This window comes from Salmo trutta, chromosome 7, assembly GCF_901001165.1.
Source record: "Salmo trutta chromosome 7, fSalTru1.1, whole genome shotgun sequence".
In the NCBI taxonomy this organism is placed as follows: Eukaryota; Metazoa; Chordata; class Actinopteri; order Salmoniformes; family Salmonidae; genus Salmo; species Salmo trutta.
In genome coordinates, this window is record NC_042963.1 from 37,683,819 (window position 1) to 37,704,680 (window position 20,862).

Consider the following 20,862-nt stretch of genomic DNA (forward strand, 5'->3'; position numbering starts at 1 on the left):
TCCTGGTGTACTGGCCTGTCTCCTGGTAGCGCCTCCATGCTCTGGACACTACGCTGACAGACACAGCAGACCTTCTTGCAATAGCTCACATTGATGTGCCATCCTGGATGAGCTGCACTACCTGAGCCACTTGTGTGGGTTGTAGACTCTGTCTCATGCTACCATTAGAGTGAAAGCACTGCCAGCATTCAAAAGTGACCAAAACATCAGCCAGGAAGCATAGGAACTGAGAAGTGGTCTGTGGTCCCCACCTGCAGAACCACTCCTTTATTGGGGGTGTCTTGCTAATTGCCTATAATTTCCACCTGTTGTCTATTCCATTTGCACAACAGCATGTGAAATTTATTGTCAATCAGTGTTGCTTCCTAAGCGGACAGTTTGATTTCACAGAAGTGTGATTGACTTGGAGTTACATTGTGTTGTTTAAGTGTTCCCTTTATTTTTTTGAGCAGTGTATATTGACTAATTGATTTGAGAATGTTGTAGTATGTTTAAAACTAAAGTGCATTAAGAGTAGTGACTAGTGTGTTAAATACACTTAGGTCGTCGGAGTAGTTAAATCTCGTTTTTCCAACCACTCCACAAATTTCTTGTTAACAAATTGTAGTTTTGGCAAATCGGTTAGGACATCTACTTTGTGCATGACACAAGTAATTTTTCCAACAATTGTTTACAGACAGATTATTTCACTGTATCACAATTCGTGGGTCAGATGTTTACATACACTAAATTGACTGTGCCTTTACACAGCTTGGAAAATTCCAGAAAATTGTGTCATGGCTTTAGAAGCTTCTGTGGATGCATTTCAAGGCCTACCTTCAAACTCAGTGCCTCTTTGCTTGACATCATGGGAAAATCAAAAGAAATCAGCCAAGACCTCAGAAAAAATTGTAGACCTCCACAAGTCTGGTTCATCCTTGGGAGCAATTTCCAAACGCCTGAAGATACCACGTTCATCTGTACAAACAATAGTACGGAAGTATAAACACCATGGGACCACGCAGCCGTCACACCGCTCAGGAAGGAGACGCATTCTGTCTCCTAGAGATTAACGTACTTTGGTGCGAAAAGTGCAAATCAATCCCAGAACAACAGCAAAGGACCTTGTGAAGATGCTGGAGGAAACAGGTACAAAAGTATCTATATCCACAGTAAAACGAGTCCTATATCGACATAACCTGAAAGACCGCTCAGCAAAGAAGCCACTGCTCTAAAATCGCCATAAAAAAGCCAGACTACAGTTTGCAACTGCACATGGGGACAAAGATTGTACTTTTTGGGGAAATGTCCTCTGGTCTGATGAAACAAAAATAGAACTGTTTGGCCATAATGACCATCGTTATGTTTGGAGAAAAAAGGGGGATGCTTGCAAGCCGAAGAACACCATCCCAACCGTGAAGCACGGGTGGCATCATGTTGTGGGGTTGGTGTTGGGACAGCATTGGTCTGGTCCACACACAGTACTCCTTACAGCACCTGCAGCGGTAAAGATCATGTCTCTCTTCGTTGGGTGCATAGTTCTCACGAGAAGTGAGGTCCAGCGGCATAATGGGTGAGCTTGAAGACAGGGTGAGCTTCCATGACAGAGGAAGCGGAGCTAAAAAGAGAGACTAGATTCCACTGTAAACATGCAAATGGGTTGGGTCTAGGAGCTACTTTATCATAGTTGGGTTGGGTTAGCTGCTTTATTGGTTAATGCATCATATGAAAGAGGATAGATGTTGGGGTAATTGTACTCTAAACATTTTGAAGACATTGATGTGAAAGCATATACAGTGCTGAGTTACCTCAAGAGGATGTAGAGTTGATTAGGGATACGCACTTGCCTATCAGGTCACGTACCTATCAAGTGGCAATGAAGGAGAACAAAGTGAAAATGACATGGCTTGGGAACACCTCTCGGAACCTGGGGGCGAAAAGGGGAAGACTGGGCGAAAGCATGAGGAGGCTTTTTAGGGCTTTCATTTTTGTGGAGTCCAGCAGAAAGGTATCCTGGAGGCATAGAGTCAGGTGAAGAGAGAGTGGGAATTGTCATGGTCTCAGACTTTGGTTTTTAGCAACACGAACAGGTGGAAGGAAGCACCACGTGGTAACATCTAAACCACTGCACCAAAGCTCCAAGGGTAATCGAACGACCATTGAGCCGGGAGGGAACGGAAGGAGAGGATGCTAATGCACCTTATCACAGCCATTAAACTCTAACTGTTTTAAAGTCACCATTGACCTCATGGGGAAATCCCTGAGCGTTTTCCTTCCTTTCCGGCAACTGAGTTAGGAAGGACACCTGTATCTTTGTAGTGACCGGGTGTATTGATACACCATCCAAAGTGTAATTAATTGCGTCACCATGCTCAAAGGGATATTCAACGTCTGCTTTAAAAAAAAAAAAAAAAAACATCTACCAATAGGTGCCTTTCTTTGCGAGGCATTGGAAAATCTCCCTGGTCTTTGTGGTTGAATCTGTGTTTGAAATTCACTGCTCGACTGAGGGACTTTACAGGCAATTCTGTGTGTGGGGTACAGAAAAAGTCATTGAAAAATTATGTTAAACACTGTTTCACACAGAAAGTCCATGCAACTTTTGTGACTTGTTATGCAAATTTGACTCGAGACATTTCCGCTGTACATTTGTTAATTTGTACAAAGTTCTAAAAACATCATTACACTTTGACATTATGGGGTATTTGTGTGTTGGCCAGTGACAAAATCTAAATGTAATTCAGGCTGTAGTAACAAAATAAGGAAAAGGTCAAGAGGTGTGAATACTTTCTGAAGGTACTGTAGATGAGTAGAGGAAACCTGTAATTATATTTGCTGACACGCTGAAGTCAAATTTTGGAACCAGTATACTAGCCACTAGCTATGTAAACCACGCCCCTTTGCGAACACGCCTTCTGCGATGTTGGTTACAAGGCGGTACTTATTCCAAGTGTTTGACATGGGGTAGGGAACCAGTAACTTTATGATCAAACTTTATCAGTGTAGCGGCAACAGTAATTTTTCATACTTTGGTAGTTCTACTTTGATCTGGTGTCTTCAAAGTATCATCAAATTTCATGAAAAACATATTGACTGTTCAGGACCTTTATTACAACCTTTCTGTTATTACTGCATGTAATTAATTGCCTTTTAGGAACAGAGTATTTATAACATTACGTTATACACGCTAAATTATATTTAAGCAATAAGGCACCTCGGGGGTTTGTGGTATATAGCCAATATACCACAGTTAAGGGCTGTTCTTAGGCACGACGCATCACGTCGCGAATGTTATAAATGCCTTTCTGCTATTATAAACTGGTTACCAAAGTAATTAGAGCAGTAAAAACTAATATTTTGTCATACCTGTTGTATACGGTCTGATATACAGCTGTCAGCCAATCAGCATTCAGGGCTGAACCACCCAGTTTATAATTATGTTTTGCCTACCCTAGAAGAGGCCACAGTCCTTCAGGTTGTTCTTGATGATGACGTCGGTGACTGCGTCGAAGACAAACTGCACATTCTTGGTGTCGGTGGCACAGGTGAAGTGGGTGTAGATCTCCTTGGTGTCCTTCCTCTTGTTCAGGTCCTCAAACTGACACTGGATGTAGGCCGCCGCCTCCTCGTACGTGTTGGAACCTCGGAGAGACGGGGCAAGGAGAGAGAGTGAGTGAGAGAAATACCTATAACATTAGGTCGTTTGTTTTTCCTTCACCATTAGGAGTTCCTGAGATGTTAAACACTTTTCCAGGTGTTGCGAGATCTAATAATCTGCACAACGCGACTGCAATTAAGACGACTTGGAACGCGCTGTGTGTTCCGAGTCGATTGACCTGAGCAAGACTTCAGATTCACCAGAATTTGGAATTCAAGATTATTTGTAGATAGGGTAACAGATGGTGTGTTTCTTACCTGTGTACTCCGGGTAACAGATAGTGAGAGGACTCTTCTTGATCTTCTCCTCGAACAGATCCTTCTTGTTGAGGAAAAGGATGATGGAGGTGTCTGTGAACCACTTGTTGTTGCAGATAGAGTCAAACAGCTTCATGCTCTCATGCATCCGGTTCTGAGGGACAGAAAGACAACCACACAATGCTTTTAGTTACATGTCCAGTGGTCCCATTATAGCCTGGTCCCAGATCTGTTTGAGCCGACTTGCCGTGAAAATGACCATTGTATTGGCAAGACAGCACAAACAGATCTGGGACCAGGCAGGCTAGTCTAGGCTTGGACGGTGTACCGTATACAGTGGCTTGCGAAAGTATTCACCCCCTTGGCATTTTTCCTATTTTATTTCCTTACAAACTTTTTGCCCATTCTTCAAGGCAAAACTTCTCCAGCTCCTTCAAGTTGGATGGGTTCCACTGGTGTACAGCAATCATTTAAACATACCACAGATTCTCAATTGGATTGAGGTCTGGGCTTTGACTAGGCCATTCCAAGATGTTTAAATGTTTCTCCTTAAACCACTCGAATGTTGCTTTAGCAGTATGCTTAGGGTCATTGTCCTGCTGGAAGGTGAACCTCCGTCCCAGTCTCAAATCTCTGGAAGATTGAAACAGGTTTCCTCTCAATAATTTCCCTGTATTTAGCGCCATCCATCATTCCTTCAATTTCTGACCAGTTTCCCAGTCCCTGCCGAAAAACATCCCCACAGCATGATGCTGGGATGGCGTTCTCGGGGTGATGAGAGATGTTAGGTTTGCGCCAGACAGTGTTTTTCTTGATGGCCAAAAAGCTCAAATTTGTCTCTTCTGACCAGAGTACCTTCTTCCATATGTTTGGGGAGTCTCCCACATGCCTTTTGGAAAACACCAAACGTGTTTGCTTTTGTCTTTCTTTAGGCAACGGCTTTTTTCCAGCCACTCTTCCATAAAGCCCAGCTCTGTGGAGTGTACGGCTTAAAGTGGTCTTCTGGACAAATACTCCAATCTCTGCTGTGGAGCTTTGCAGCTCCTTCGGGGTTATCTTGGGTCTCTTTGTTTCCGCTCTGATTAATGCCCTCCTTGCCTGGTCCATGAGTTTTTGGTGGGCAGCCCTCATTTGGCAGGTTTGTTGTGGTGCCATATTCTTTCCATTTTTTAATAATGGATTTAATGGTGCTCCATGGGATGTTCAAAGTTTGATATTTTTTTTATAACCCAACCCTGATCTGTAGTTCTCCACAACTTTGTCCCTGACCTGTTTGGAGAGCTCCTTGATCTTCATGGTGACGCTTGCTTGGTGGTGCCCCTTGCTTAATGGTAGTCCCGTGTGGCTCAGTTGGTAGAGCATGGTGTTTGCAATGCCAGGGTTGTGGGTTCGATTCCCACGGGGGACCAGTACGGGAAAAAGAATGTATGAAATGTATGCATTCACTACTGTAAGTCGCTCTGGATAAGAGCGTCTGCTAAATGACTAAAATGTCAAATGTGTTGCAGACTCTGGGGCCTTTCAGAACAGGTGTATATATACACACAGATCATGTGACACTTAAATAAAGTCCACCTGTGTGCAATCTAACTAATTATGTGAAGTCTAACGGTAATTGGTTGCACCAGATCTTATTTAGGGGCTTCATAGCAAAGAGGGTGAATACATATGCACGCACCACTTTTCCGTTTTTAATTTTTTAGAATTGTTTAAACAAGTTATTTTTTAAATTTCACTTCACCAATTTGGACTATTTTGTCTATGTCCATTATATGAAATCCAAATAAAAATCTAATTTAAATTACAGGTTGTAATGCAACAAAATAGCTAAAACGCCAAGGGGGTGAATACTTTTGCAAGACACTGTATACCATATACCTGGGTAATTTGATTATATATTTTTTTCTTTTTCTTATTCAAAACAATCTCTTTGAAGTTTTTTAATACATTTTTAGCTACTTTAAATTAGTACCTGCAATACATTAGGAGATTACTTTACAGTATGATGCTTAGTTCCCAGAACAGTTTTTTTATTCAATTTTTTATTTCACCTTTATTTAACTAGGGAAGTCAGTTAAGATCAAATTCTTATTTACAATGACAGCATACCAGGGAACAGTGGGTTAACTGCCTTGTTCAGGGGCAGAATTACATTTTTACCTTGTAAGCTCAGGGATTTGATCCAGCAACCTTTCGGTTACTGCCCAATGCTTCAACTACTAGGCTACCTGCTGCCCCAGTCAGGTGTTTGTTTGTAAATAGCACAATGAGAGAAAGCGGAAGCTGGCAAGTCCAGCTGTGTATTTGGTTTAACTTAATAGTTCGCTAAGTAAGTAGCTGAATTAATAAGGAGACCGGGCATCATATAGTGTTAGCTTTCTGCAGTGTTTGAGAAGTCAAAGCGCTTTGGATGAGTTCTGTACAGCTGCCACTGCCATCTTGATTTTCTTGCGTTTCTTTCTCCTCCTCCTGATCTCGGCCCCTCAGCCAGCTCCGCCCCCCTCTTCTCAGAGCAGAGCAGGCAGGCCCGTTGCCCTAGCGACTCCAGACAGGCCCACCATGTACACATGCTGCTCCAGAGCCAGTGCTGAGCTTCCTTCAGACAAGCATGCCTCAAAACTATAATTTTCAATGTGTCCCAGTCGCTTGGAAAAGTCCAAACTTGCCCAAAATGACATTTGGTAGCTACTAACTATACTTATATAACCTTATGAGCTGGATTGCCTGTTTTAGAAATAAGTTTATTTTCATTTGCGCTCGTTAGCCTATTTAGCTAGCAGCCTCTATGGAAACTCGCTAGTACTTGTGCTAATTTTGTTAGCATTCTGGTACAATATGCCCAATGGCCTATTCCCACTTTTAGTGCCTTCGTGTACTAAAACGGTAATACCGTAAATCCCAGAAGAGAGAAGGACGGTATGACGATAAGAAAATATGGATACCGCCCAAACCTTGGCTAGCCCCAGTCTCCCAAGGGAAATTCATCAGGTTGTGGGTAACACACCATACAAGTACATTATTTGAAATAAATAACACATATATATATAAATAATATAATAATAATATAAATATATAAATAACAGATATCACAACTGTTGCTACGGTTATGTAGTTTGTCTTGATGCAATAAGGGCGGAAAATGTGAAAATCAATACACTTGTTTTATACGAGAAATAACGAGAGATCACTTGGAAAGGGCTATACCTAGTCAGTAGTAAAACTAAATGCATCTTTGGCATTTAACCCAACCCCTCTGAATCAGAGAGGTGCGTGTGGCTGCCTTAAATCGACATCCAGTGTCATCGGCACCCGGGGAACAGTGGGTTAACTGCCTTACTCAGGGGCAGAATGACAGATTTTTACCTTGTCAGCTCGGGGATTCAATCCAGCAACCTTTCGGTTACTGGCCCAACGCTCCTACCCGCCAGTAAGGGGTGACAAATGCGCAAAGCATGAGAAAAAGTGTAGAAGAAGGGGGATGAGGAAAGGATGAAAATGAACAAGGGACAATATTTTTTTTGACAGAGGGAGAGTGCACAATAACAGTGACTGATGAGCAGGGGCTGAGAGAGATAGAATGAGGGTGAGGGAGGATGAATCTCACCATCTCCTCGTCCTCGGCCAGCACCAGGTCGTAGTCACTCAGCGCCACACAGAAGATGATGGCAGTGACTCCCTCAAAGCAGTGGATCCACTTCTTCCTCTCGGACCTCTGACCCCCCACGTCAAACATCCTGGGGAGAAAATATAAAACACAGACTTAGCATGTATGCGCAAACACACCTGAAAACTCAAAGTATTTTCAAACATCACACTACTCATTAACACTACAGCCAGCAAACTTCAGCCCTGAACTGAACCCTATAGAATATAGAGGGTGACGCACACCCAGCGGGTGTCGTGAGTTGGCTTAGACTATTGAGATAGGTTGGTACACTTAGAGTGGGTACACTAGGGACTGTGTCTCACTTGAAGTGGAGGTCTTTGAAAGTGAAGTGCGTCTCCACAATGCCGGTGGTCTTCACCCTGGTCCTCAGCACATCCTGCTGGGTGGGTACGTATGCTCCGTGGGCTATCCTATCCAGGTCATTCAGATAACTGAGAGAGAAAAGGCAGAAGGAGAGTGGGAGTGAGATGAGGGGGGGGTGGATAGGGAGGTCTGTCTGTTGTAGTTGTGTGAAGGATGTTAGTGTACTCTGAAGGAGTGTGAGTGTGCGCAAGGTTCTCCCCAAAGAATGTAAGAGGGGCACAACACCTCCTTGTGGACTTGGCTGCGCCACCATATAAAAACCTCCCCTCCGAAAAAGATCAAGTCCGAAAGTGCCCTGCATTTCTAATATACAGTACCAGTCAAAAGCTTGGACACACCTACTCATTCAATAGTAAATATAAAGGAAAAACATTTTCTGCATTGTATAATAATAGTGAAGACATCAAAACTATGAAATAACATATGGAATCAAGTAGTACCCAAAAAGTTTTAACCAAATCAAAATATATTTTATATTTGAGATTCTTCAAATTAGCCATCCTTTGCCTTGACAGCTTTGCACACTCTTGGCATTCTCTCAACCAGCTTCATGAGGAATGCTTTTTCAACAGTCTTGAAGTAGTTCCAACATATGCTTAGCACTTGCTGGCTGCTTTTCCTTCACTCTGCGGTCCAACTCATCCCAAACCATAGCAATTGGGTTGAGGTTGGGTGATTGTGGAGGCCAGGTCACCTGATGCAGCACACCATCACTCTCCTTCTTGGTCAAAAAGCCCTTACACAGCCTCAAGATGTGTTTTGGGTCATTGTCCTGTTGAAAAACAAAATTATAGTCCCACTAAGTGCAAACCAGATGGGATGGAGTATCGCTGCATAATACTGTGGCAGCCATGCTGGTTAAGTGTGCCTTGAATACTAAATAAATTACATACTGTCACCATCAAAGCACCCCACACTATCTCCTCCATGCTTGACCATGAAAGCCTGATTCACACAGTCTCCTCTGAACAGTTGATGTTGAGATGTGTCGGTTACTCAAACTCTGAAGCATTTATGTGGGCTGCAATCTGAGGTGCAGTTAACTCTAACTTATCCTCTGCAGCAGAGGTAACTCTGGGTCTTCCTTTCCTGTGGTGGTCCTCATGAGAACCAGTTTCATCATAGTGCTTGATGGTTTTTGCGGATTGACTGACCTTAATGTCTTAAAGTAACGGACTGTCATTTCTCTTTGCTTATTTCAGCTGTTCTTGCCATAATAGACTTCGTCTTTTGCCAAAATAGCCCCATCTTCTGTATACCACCCCTACCTTGCCACAACACAACTGATTGGCTCAAACGCATTAAGGAAAGAAATTCCACAAAAACATTTTAATTTAAATGCATTCCAGGTGACCACCTCATGAAGCTGGTTGAGAGAATGCTAAAACTGTGCAAAGCTGTCATCAAGGCAAAGGGTGGCTACTTTGAAGAATCTCAAATATAAAATATATTTTGATCTGTTTAACACTTTTTTTCTTGGTTACTACATGATTCCATATGTGTTATTTCATAGTTTTGATGTCTTCACTATTATTCTACAATGTAGAAAATGGTTAAAAAAAAAGAAAAAAAAACCCTTGAATGAGCAGGTGTCCAAACTTGACTGGTTGTGTGTATGTATATAAAAATAAGACAAATATGAAAATACAATATATATATATATATATATATATATATATATATATATATAGTGCATTCGGAAAATATTCAGACCTGACTTTTTCCACATTGTTACGCAAGAGCCTTATTCTAAAATTGATGAAATTGTTTCCCCTCAATCTACACACAATACCCCACAATGACAAAGCCAAAAAAAGGTTTATTAATTTTTGCCAAAAAAATATAAAACAATATGGAAATATCACATTTACATAAGTATTCAGACCTAGTAACTCAGTACTTTGTTGAAGCACCTTTGGCAGCCATTACAGCCTCGAATATTATTGGGTATGACGCTACAAGCTTGGCACAAATGTATTTGGGGAGTTTCTCCCATTCTTCTCTGCAGATCCTCTCAAGCTCTGTCAGGTTGGATGGGGAATATCACTCAACAGCTATTTTCATATCTCTCCAGAGATGTTCGATTGGGTTCAAGTCCAGGCTCTTGCGGGGCAACTGAAGGAAATTAAGAGTTTTGTCCTGAAACCACTCCTGCGTGCTTAGGGTCGTTGTCCTTCTGGAAGGTTCTCCATAGAGGTACTCTAGAGCTCTGTCAGAGTGACCATCGGGTTCTTGGTCACCTCCCTGACCAAGCCCCTTCCCCCCCGATTGCTCAGTTGGCCAGGCGGCCAGCACTAGGAAGAGTCTTGGTGGTACCAACCTTATTCCATTTAAGAATGATGGAGGCCACGTTGTTCTTGGGGACCTTCAATGCTGCAGAATTGTTTTGCTACCCTTCTCCAGATTTGTGCCTCGACACAATCCTGTCTATGAGCTCCACGGACAATTCCTTTGACCTCATGGCTTGGTTGTTGCTAAACTATGGTACCTTATATAGATAGGTGTGTGCCTTTCCAAATCATGTCCAATCAATTGAATTTACCATAGGTGGATTCCAATCAAGGTTGTAACAACATCAAGGATGATCAATGGAAACAGGATGCACCTGAGCTCAATTTCGAATCTCATAGCAAAGGGTCTGAATGCGTACGTAAATTAGGTATCTTTTTTTATAAATGTGCAAAAATATCTAAACCTGTTTTTGCTTTGTAATTATGGGGTATTGTGTGTAGATTTCTGTAAAAAAAATGTATTTAATCCATTTTAGAATAAAGCTGTAATGTAATGAAATGTGGAAAAAGTCAAGGGGACTGAATACTTTCTAAATGCACTGTATATAAACAAAATGTATGTGGACACCCCTTCAAATGAGTGGATTCAGATATTTCAGCCACACCCATTGCTGACAGGTGTATAAAAATCGAGCACACAGCCATGCAATCTCCATAGACAAACTTTGGCAGTAGAATGACCTTACTGAAGCGCTCCGTGACTTTCAACGTGGCAACGTTGAGGACTTGTGAGGTGTCTGTGTCTCAAACTAGACACTAATGTACTTGTCCTCCTGCTCAGTTGTGCACCGGGGCCTCCCACTCTTTCGATTCTGGTTAGAACCAGTTTGCACTGTTCTGTGAAGGGAGTAGTACACAGCGTTGTACGAGATCTTCAGAACAAGAATAGACTGACGAGTTTCAGAAGTTCTTTGTTTCTGACCATTTTGAGCCTGTAATCGAACCCACAAATGCTGATGCTCCAGATACTCAACTAGTATAAAGGCGGACAGTTTTATTACTTCTTTAATTAGGACAACAGTTTTTCAGCTGTGCTAACATAATTGCAAAAGGGTTTTCTAATGATCAATTAGCCTTTTAAAATGATAAACTTAGATTAGCTAACACAACGTGCCATCGGAACACAGGAGTGATGGTTGCTGATAATGGACCGCTGAACACCAATGTAGATGTTCTATTAAAAATCAGCCATTTCCAGCTACAATAGTCCTTTACAATATTAACAATGTCTACACTGCATTTCTGATCAATTTGAAGTTATTTTAAAATGGACAGAAAAATTTGCTTTTCTTTCAAAAACCAGGACATTTCTAAGTGACCCCAAACTTTTGAATGGTAGTGTATGTCTACTTTGTGTAGCCGTTGGCGATTACACTAATGAAAACCTTCTTCTGGTAAAGATGGAAAGGCTTTCCCAAAAACCTTCTCAATTGTTCACTACAACGTAGCCTATGCCTACCTGGCAGAATATGATTATTTGCATCAATCCAGTAGCCATCTGTTTAGCAAACTTTGCAATCACATGAGCACTATAGAAACATCGCTTACCAAACAATGGTCTCTTGCTGGTGCACACTTGCATTAAAGGGTAACTACACACAAAAATGAAAATATCTATTTTTTCCATACCTACAAAGTGGCTCCTGATGTGGTTTAAGCATTGTGGCCTTACAAAAACAACAAAATTGAAGTAAAAAAATAAAAATAAAACAAAGTGATTGAGAGCGAAACCCTGAAAAAACTGAGGGAAAAGGAAAGCTGAAAAACAAACTGCGCAAACGTAAATTTGGCCACGGCTGAATAACTAGCTAGCAAGATGACAAAGACAACTTAATTAATTCTCCACAATCGCAAACAGCCCACAGATACAGTTTTTGCTAGCTGGCTAACATTAGCCAGCTAGCTACGTAGAAAGACACGGCATTGACTCTCGGCAGCCAGCTACAGGCAGCTGCTTCATGGAAATTAATCCATTGTGACTTAATTATGTTACTAGCTAGCTAGATTGGTAAGGCATTTAGTTTTGTGCATTGTGCTGCACTTACCACCCCAACTTAAATCAATTTTACCTAATTTCTTCATAAATTTTAACCCCCTTTTTCTCCCCAATTTTGTGGTATCCAATTGTTAGTAGTCACTGTCTTGTCTCATCGCTACAACTCCCGCACGGACTCGGGAGAGGCGAAGGTCGAGAGCCATGCGTACTCCGAAACACAACCCAACCAAGCCGCACTGCTTCTTAACATAGCGCGCATCCAACCAGGAAGCCAGCCGCACCAAGGTGTCGGAGGAAACACCATACACCTAGCGACCTGGTCAGCGTGCACTGCGCCCGGCCCGCCACAGGAATCGCTAGTGCGCGATGAGACAAGGATATCGCTGCCGGCCAAACCCTCCTCCCTAACCCGGACGAGACGCTAAGCCAATTGTGCGCCGCCCCATGGGCCTCCCGGTCGCAGCCGGCTGCGACAGAGCCTGGGCTCGAACACAGAGTCTCTGGTGGCACAGCTACAGTGAGGGGAAAAAAGTATTTGATCCCCTGCTGATTTTGTACATTTGCCCACTGACAAAAAAAGGATCAGTCTATAATTTTAATGGTAGGTTTATTTGAACAATGAGAGACAGAATAACAACAACAAAAAATCCTGAAAAACGCATGTCAAAAATGTTAAATTGATTTGCATTTTAACGAGGGAAATAAGTATTTGACCCCCTCTCAATCAGAAAGATTTCTGGCTCCCAGGTGTCTTTTATAGCTGAGATTAGGAGCACACTCTTAAAGGGAGTGCTCCTAATCTCAGCTCGTTGCCTGTATAAAAGACACCTGTCCACAGAAGCAATCAATCAGATTCCAAACTCTCCACCATGGCCAAGAGCAAAGAGCTCTCCAAGGATGTGAGGGACAAGATTGTATACCTACACAAGGCTGGAATGGGCTACAAGACCATCGCCAAGCAGCTTGGTGAGAAGGTGACAACAGTTGGTGCGATTATTCGCAAATGGAAGAAACACAAAAGAACTGTCAATATCCCTCGGCCTGGGGCTCCATGCAAGATCTCACCTCGTGGAGTTGCAATGATCATGAGAACGGTGAGGAATCAGCCCAGAACTACACAGGAGGATCTTGTCAATGATCAAGGCAGCTGGGACCATAGTCACCAAGAAAACAATTGGTAACACACTACACCGTGAAGGACTGAAATCCTGCAGTCCAAGGTCCCCCTGCTCAAGAAAGCACATATACATGCCCGTCTGAAGTTTGCCAATGAACATCTGAATGATTCAGATGACCAAGAACACCATCCCCACCGTCAAACATGGAGGTGGAAACATTATGCTTTGGGGGTGTTTTTCTGCTAAGGGGACAGGACAACTTCACCGGATCAAAGGGACGATGGACGGGGCCATGTACCGTCAAATCTTGGGTGAGAACCTCCTTCCCTCAGCCAGGTCATTGAAAATGGGTCGTAGATGGGTATTCCAGCATGACAATGACCCAAAACACACGGCCAAGGCAACAAAGGAGTGGCTCAAGAAGAAGTGGAGTGGCCTAGCCAGTCTCCAGACCTTAATCCCATAGAAAATCTGTGGAGGGAGCTGAAGGTTCGAGTTGCCTAACGTCAGCCTCGAACCTTAATGACTTGGAGAAGATCTGCAAAGAGGAGTGGGACAAAATCCCTCCTGAGATGTCTGCAAACCTGGTGGCCAACTACAAGAAACGTCTGACCTCTGTGATTGCCAACAAGGGTTTTGCCACCAAGTCATGTTTTGCAGAGGGGTCAAACACTTATTTCACTTATTTGATCAGAGACAGCACGCTCAAGTGTCTTGGAAAGAAAAGAAAGATAGCAGGTCTGTAGTTTTTTACGTCAGACGAGTCGAGTGTTGGCTTCTTGAGGGGAGCGACTCGGAACATTTTGAAGTCAGGGGGGGACACAGCCAGTGGTCAGGGATGAGTTGATGAGGGAGGAATGGGAGGTCTCCAGAGATGGTCTGGAGAAGGGAGGATGGGATAACTTTGAGCGGGTAGGTTGTGGGGCGGTCAGACATTATTAGTCACAGGATGTCATCTGGAGAAAGAGGGGAGAAAGAGGTCAAGGCGTAGGGTAGTTCAGTGTGAGTGGGACCAGTGGACTCAATAGGCTGAGTGAATGAGAAGGATTTAGGAGGGAGGAGAAGGTGGAAAAGAGTTTTAGGGTTAGAGGCAGAAGCTTGAAATGTAGAGTGATAGAAAGTGTCTTAAGCAGCAGTTACAGAGGAAGAGAAGGTAGAGGAGTGAGTGAAACAATGATTGGTCCCCAGGAAGTTTAGTTTTACAATTTTTTTCAGAGGGGATTTAGCAGAGGGGAGAGATGATAGAAGACATGATGATGATGAGATATATATATATGTGAGAGCGAGAGAAGGTTCATGACCATCTGGGTAAGGGCTAGGATTGGAGAAAAGGAAACAAAGTAGTGACCAGAGACCTTGAGGGGGGTTGCAGTGAGATTCGTAGGCCAACAGCCTCTAGTAAAGATGAGTTCAAGCATATTGCCTGCCTTGTGAGTTGGAGGGGATTGGGAAAGGGTGAGCTCAAGAGGCAAGGAGGGTCAAGAGAGAGTTGGAAAGAAATTAATTGAAGACCGATGCAGGGATGTTGAAGTCGCCAAGTACGAAGAGCGGTTAGCCATCGTCAGGAAATGAGCTTATCAAAGTGTCAAGCTCATTGAGGAACTCTCCAAGGACACCTGGTGGGCAATAGATGACAAAGTTGAGAATGGAGAAGTGACAGCATGGAATTCAAAAGACGATGGAAAGGTGAGAGTGAGATGAGAAAATCTCCAGTTAGGAGAAATGAGTAGCCCTGTGCCACCACTGCGACGACCACATGCTCTTGGACTATGAGAGAAAACGTAGTCAAATGAAGAGAGAGCAGATGGAGTAGCAGTGTTCTCTGGGGTGATCCAGGTCTCCGTCAAAGCCAAAAAGTCAAGGGACAATGGCAGCATAGGCTAAGATGAACTCAGTGTTCTTCACCGCAGATCGGCAGTTCTACTTAACGTAGATCGACCTAGCGAGCAAAAAGACAGTACTTATCACTCATCAGGGGTCCTCTAGTTATAGAATGGTTCAAAAACACGCTGCCCCACACCTTGTTACTCATCTGCACCACCTTGTTAACCTGTTGGGGGTAGGGGGCAGTATTTACACGGCCGGATAAAAAACGTACCCGATTTAATCTGGTTATTACTACTGCCCAGAAACTAGAATATGCATATAATTATTGGCTTTGGATAGAAAACACCCTAAAGTTTCTAAAACGGTTTGAATGGTGTCTGTGAGTATAACAGAACTCATATGGCAGGCAAAAACCTGAGAAGATTCCTTACAGGAAGTGGCCTGTCTGACCATTCCTTGAGCTTCTTGCCTCTGTTTATTGAAGACTGAGGATCTTTGCTGTAACGTGACACTTCCTACGGCTCCCATAGGCTCTCAGAAGGCGGGAAAAAGCTGAATGATGTCATTCCAGCCCCAGGCTGAAACACATTTGCGCTTTTGGCAAGTGGCCGATCAGAGGACAATGGGCTTAGGCGTGTGCACGAGTCGACCCCATGCTTTATTTTCTTTCGTCTTTTTACCTAAACACAGATTCCCGGTCAGAATATTATCGCTTTTTTACGAGAAAAATGGCATAAAAATTGATTTTAAACAGCGGTTGACATGCTTCGAAGTACGGTAATGGAATATTTAGAATTTTTTTGTCACGAAATGCGTCGTGCTCGTCACCCTTCTTTACCCTTTCGGATAGTGTCTTGAACGCACGAACAAAACGCCGCTGTTTGGATATAACTATGGATTATTTGGGACCAAACCAACATTTGTTATTGAAGTAGAAGTCCTGGGAGTGCATTCTGACGAAGAACACCAAAGGTAATAACATTTTTCTTATAGTAAATCTGACTTTGGTGAGTGCTAAACTTGCTGGGTGTCTAAATAGCTAGCCCTGTGATGCCGGGCTATCTACTTAGAATATTGCAAAATGTGCTTTCACCGAAAAGCTATTTTAAAATCGGACATATCGAGTGCATAGAGGAGTTCTGTATCTATAATTCTTAAAATAATTGTTATGCTTTTTGTGAACGTTTATCGTGAGTAATTTAGTAAATTCACCGGAAGTTTGCGGGGGGTATGCTAGTTCTGAACGTCACATGCTAATGTAAAAAGCTGTTTTTTGATATAAATATGAACTTGATTGAACAAAACATGCATGTATTGTATAACATGTCCTAGGTGTGTCATCTGATGAAGATCATCAAAGGTTAGTGCTGCATTTAGCTGTCTTCTGGGTTTTTGTGACATTATATGCTAGCTTGAAAAATGTGTCTGATTATTTCTGGCTGGATACTCTGCTGACATAATCTAATGTTTTGCTTTCGTTGTAAAGCCTTTTTGAGTCTTGTCTTTAAAATGCTGTAAAATGCTCTGTTTAAAATGCTCTGTTGTGTGTGTTTGCTACTCACTAGGCAGCGGAGTCATTGAGCTGGTACTCTCGTGACCGGCTGAAGCAGGCCTGGACCCCAACGTCCTTCCAGAGGCGCTGGATGACTCCGGCTAGTTCGCCGGTCATGAAGCCCTCCTCTGCCGATCCCGCCAGCACAAACAGCTGACGAGCATCATCCTGGTGGGGGACAGGAGAGACAACCAACGGTTTGGAGGCAAAACTAGGTGAAGTTTGGGCTATTCAACTATATTCTTTGAGGGGCTAGATTTTGAAATAGTTATTAACTGGGGGAACCAGACATTTTCTACATGGAATTACACTTCCTAAAACCGGTATATAAAACACTGCACAAACAATTACAATCTTATAAAGCACTTTATTAAAAGTTGCTAAAAGTGCTTTACAATTAGCCTAATTCTGTGCATACAAATTGTTTAAATAGTGGAACACATTTGTACTGATTACACACTTGACCTGTATCACATCACATGTCCGTTTTACATAATAAAAACTAAAGATTAAGCTTACACACAGGAAACCTTTAACGCATGACATATCTCAGTTGACCAGCATCATATTGGCTCCCGAGTGGCGCAGTGGTTTAAGACACTGCATCTCAGTGCAAGAGAACTGCAGTACCTGTTTCAAATCCAGGCTGCATCACGTCTGGCCGTGATTGGGAGTCCCATAGGGCGCAATTAGCCCAGTGTAGTCCGGGTTTGGCCGGGGTAGGCCGTCATTGTAAATAAGAATGTTCTTAACTGACTTGCCTAGTTAAATAGAAAAGGTAATAGAAAATAATGAAATAGAAAAAAATATATATTTTTTAAATGTATTTGTTTTACACATAGAAACCTTTAATGCGTTGCATATCAGCTGACCAGCTTTTGCAGAGTAGTCTCTCACCCCCCACATCAGTAGAGAACTGGTCCCTATAACAAACTACGCCACCTCTGTGGGGATTTAAACCGAAAGCTAAGTTTCCAACAAGATTTGATGAGTTTATCTAAAAACTCCGACATCACGGGAGTGATCTGTACTGATGACTGAATATAGTTGTAAGGAAATTGAGTGTAGTGTTTGGGCTCAAATCAGAGGAGAAAATAACATTTGTTTTTCAATCATGTCAATAACTGTTTTAAACTTCCCCTATAGTCCAGAATTGAGTCCATTCAATTGATTGAAAATGTCACCAAAAAATAAAACATCTGATACAAACTCATCCAGCATTTGCTAGATATGTGTTGGCTGTCTTTTGGCGGCAATTGCGGAGAAAAGCATCTTCTCCCTAAGCTCACATAGGCTGCTCTCGAAAGCATTATTACCCTAGCTTAGCCACCGAACATTATGTAAAAGTAGATCATTATGCTCAGCAGACTACAAAACAAGCAATGTTGAAGGCTAGATGTTGATTGGATACAGTTTATTATAAACACTATGGACTCAGTTATGACTAACTCACCACTGAGTAAAGTGTAAAGCACACTCTGGTATCAGGCAGTGTAGTGATCTCATCTGCAGTGAAAGAGCCAATAGGCAGGCAGGCAGACCATGTACCCCTGTTAGCAGTCTTATTGGCTGTAACTGGTATGTTGAGTGACACTGATTGAGAGCACTTAAATGGGTGGGACTACAGGAAAACATTTTTTTTAAATTAATGTTTTATGATGTTGATCAAGGGCCATTCTATTCTGGTTAGGGCCAGTTTGCACTGTTCTGTGAAGGGAATAGTACACAGCGTTGTACGAGATACTTCGTTTCTTGGCAATTTCTCGCATGGAATAAACTTAATTTCTCAGAACAAGAATAGACTGACGAGTTTCAGAAGAAAGTTATTTGTTTCTGGCCATTTTGAGCCTGTAATCAAACAAATTCTGATGCTCCAGATACTCAACTAGTCTAAAGAAGGCCAGTGTTATTGCTTCTTTAAATCAGAACAACAGTTTTCAGCTGTGCTAACATAATTGCAAAAGGGCTTTCTAATGATCAATTAGCGTTTTAAAATGATAAACTTGGATTAGCTAACACAACGTGACTTTGGAACACAGGAGTGATGGTTGCTGATAATGGGGCCTCTGTACGCCTATGTATATATTCCATTTAAAGAAAAAAAAGAATCTGCCGTTTCCAGCCACAATAGTCATTTACAACATCTACACTGTATTTCTGATCAATTTGACATTACTTTAATGTGCAAAAAAAATAGCTTTTCATTCAAAAACAAGGATATTTCTAAGTGACCCCAAACGTTTGAACGGTAGTGTATGTGTTGCCACCCTAGGGTCACACTACTCAAAGCAAATGTAGAACTTTTATTAAATCAAAAACATGTCAAACCGTCAAAAATACCATATGATATATATGTTGGTCATTACGCCCGAATCAACCCTACCCCTTCCTCTTACAGTCGAACACTGCCCCCTGCCGTTTAACCCCATTGACTCACAGCTTCCACCCCTCCTAGACTCCCAGACACAGATCTAGGATCAGCTTTCCTTCACCAAATATTAACTAGGGCCAGAACGATACCAGTATTGCGATACTTGTTTGTATCATGGCAAGGAAACAAAACACGAAGTGGATTAACTTCTTTAGGAAAACAGCCCTAACGTTGGAAACCAACATCATTATGTTGTCATTCAGTCACATTTATTTATTTTCCATACTATAGCACACAATTATATATACAGAAGTTTTTTTTAAGGACCAAAGAGTGGTCTGCTTCATGTTTTCATTTTAGCCATGAGAAAAATATTGCAATACTGGTATCATCCTAGCCCTAATCCTAACCTCAACTATAAGGAGTTAAAAGTACGAAACTGCTCTTGGATCAGTGTCTAGAGCTCCCAGTGTCCTATTCCACTCACCGCTCTGGCTGCATCGGAGAAATCGATCTTGAGGCGCCCCATGGCTCTGATGATGGCGATTATGGACTGGATGGTGTTGCTGTACACCACCGCTTTGTACTGCTTACACTCTTCCTCTGAATAGCCCGCCTCATGGATGATTCTGGGAGGGGGGGGGAGAGGGAGGGTTTTGGCTCTGTACTCTAGCACTTTGGATTTGAAAATGCTACAATGACTATGAGGTTATTAAGGTGCCGACTGTCAGCTATAATTTGAGGGTATTTTAATCCATATTGGGTGAACTGTTTAGAAAATACAGCACGTTTTGCACATAGTCTCCCCATTTTAGGAGACCAAAAGTATTGGGACAAATTCACTTGTGTATTATAGTAGTCAAAAGTTTAGTATTTGGTCCCATATTCATAGCACGCAATGATTACGTCAAGCTTGAGTCTACAAACTTGCTCGATGCATTTGCTGTTTGTTTTGGTTGTGTTTCAGATTATTTTGTGCCCAATATAAATTAATAGTATATAGCGTGTAATTTGAGTCACTTTCATTGTAAATAAGAATTTATATTTCTAAACACTTCTACATTAACCTGTCTGGGCTAGGGGGCAGTATTTTCACGGCCGGATTAAAAAAACATACCCGATTTAAACTGGTTACTACTCTTTCCCAGAAACGAGAATATGCATATTATTAGTAGATTTGGATAGAAAACACTCTGAAGTTTCTAAAACTGTTTGAATGATGTCTGAGTATAACAGAAGTCATATGGCAGGCAAAAACCTGAGAAAAATTCAAGCAGGAAGTGGCCTGTCTGCGAATTTGTAGTTCTCCATTTGCTTCTCTATCAAAACTACAGTGCCCGTGGGGTTATGTAGCACTTTCTAACGCTTCCATTGGCTCTCTAAAGCGTTCAGAAAGCGTATTGACCCGTCTCCTGTCTCTGGGCAGAGTACAGGAGCACAGTTTGTCAGTGGACTGCCTGGTGCCTAAGAGATTGGAAATGCACGTTCACGAGACATCACCATTTTTTCTCTTCCTTTTTGAATGAATACAGCATTGTCCGGTTGGAATATTATCGCTATTTTCCGAGAAAAATACCATAAAAATTGATTTTAAAACAGAATTTGACATGCTTCTAAGTACGGTAATGGAACATTTTGAAATGTTTTGTCTCGAAATGCGCTCGCGCGTTACCCTTTGGATAGTGACCTGAATGCACGAACAAAACAGAGGTATTTGCACATAACTATGGATTATTTGGAACAAAAACAACATTTGTTGTGGAAGTAGCAGTCCTGGAAGTGC

The 20,862-nt window shown here is 42.2% G+C and overlaps 1 protein-coding gene across 1 annotated transcript in view; it reads right to left on the reverse strand.

Annotated features, from left to right (window-relative positions):
• Positions 1-20,862, reverse strand: part of LOC115197349 (guanine nucleotide-binding protein G(i) subunit alpha-1) — a 60,452-nt gene that overhangs the window by 11,789 nt on the left and 27,801 nt on the right. Inside the window, exons 3-8 of the mRNA XM_029758767.1 lie at positions 19,567-19,708; positions 16,719-16,876; positions 7,864-7,992; positions 7,499-7,628; positions 3,895-4,048; positions 3,430-3,621 (exon numbers count right to left, since the gene is read on the reverse strand). Of these exons, the coding sequence (XP_029614627.1) occupies positions 3,431-3,621; positions 3,895-4,048; positions 7,499-7,628; positions 7,864-7,992; positions 16,719-16,876; positions 19,567-19,708 (904 nt within the window). The 3' untranslated portion in view covers position 3,430. The remainder of the gene's footprint in view (positions 1-3,429; positions 3,622-3,894; positions 4,049-7,498; positions 7,629-7,863; positions 7,993-16,718; positions 16,877-19,566; positions 19,709-20,862) is intronic.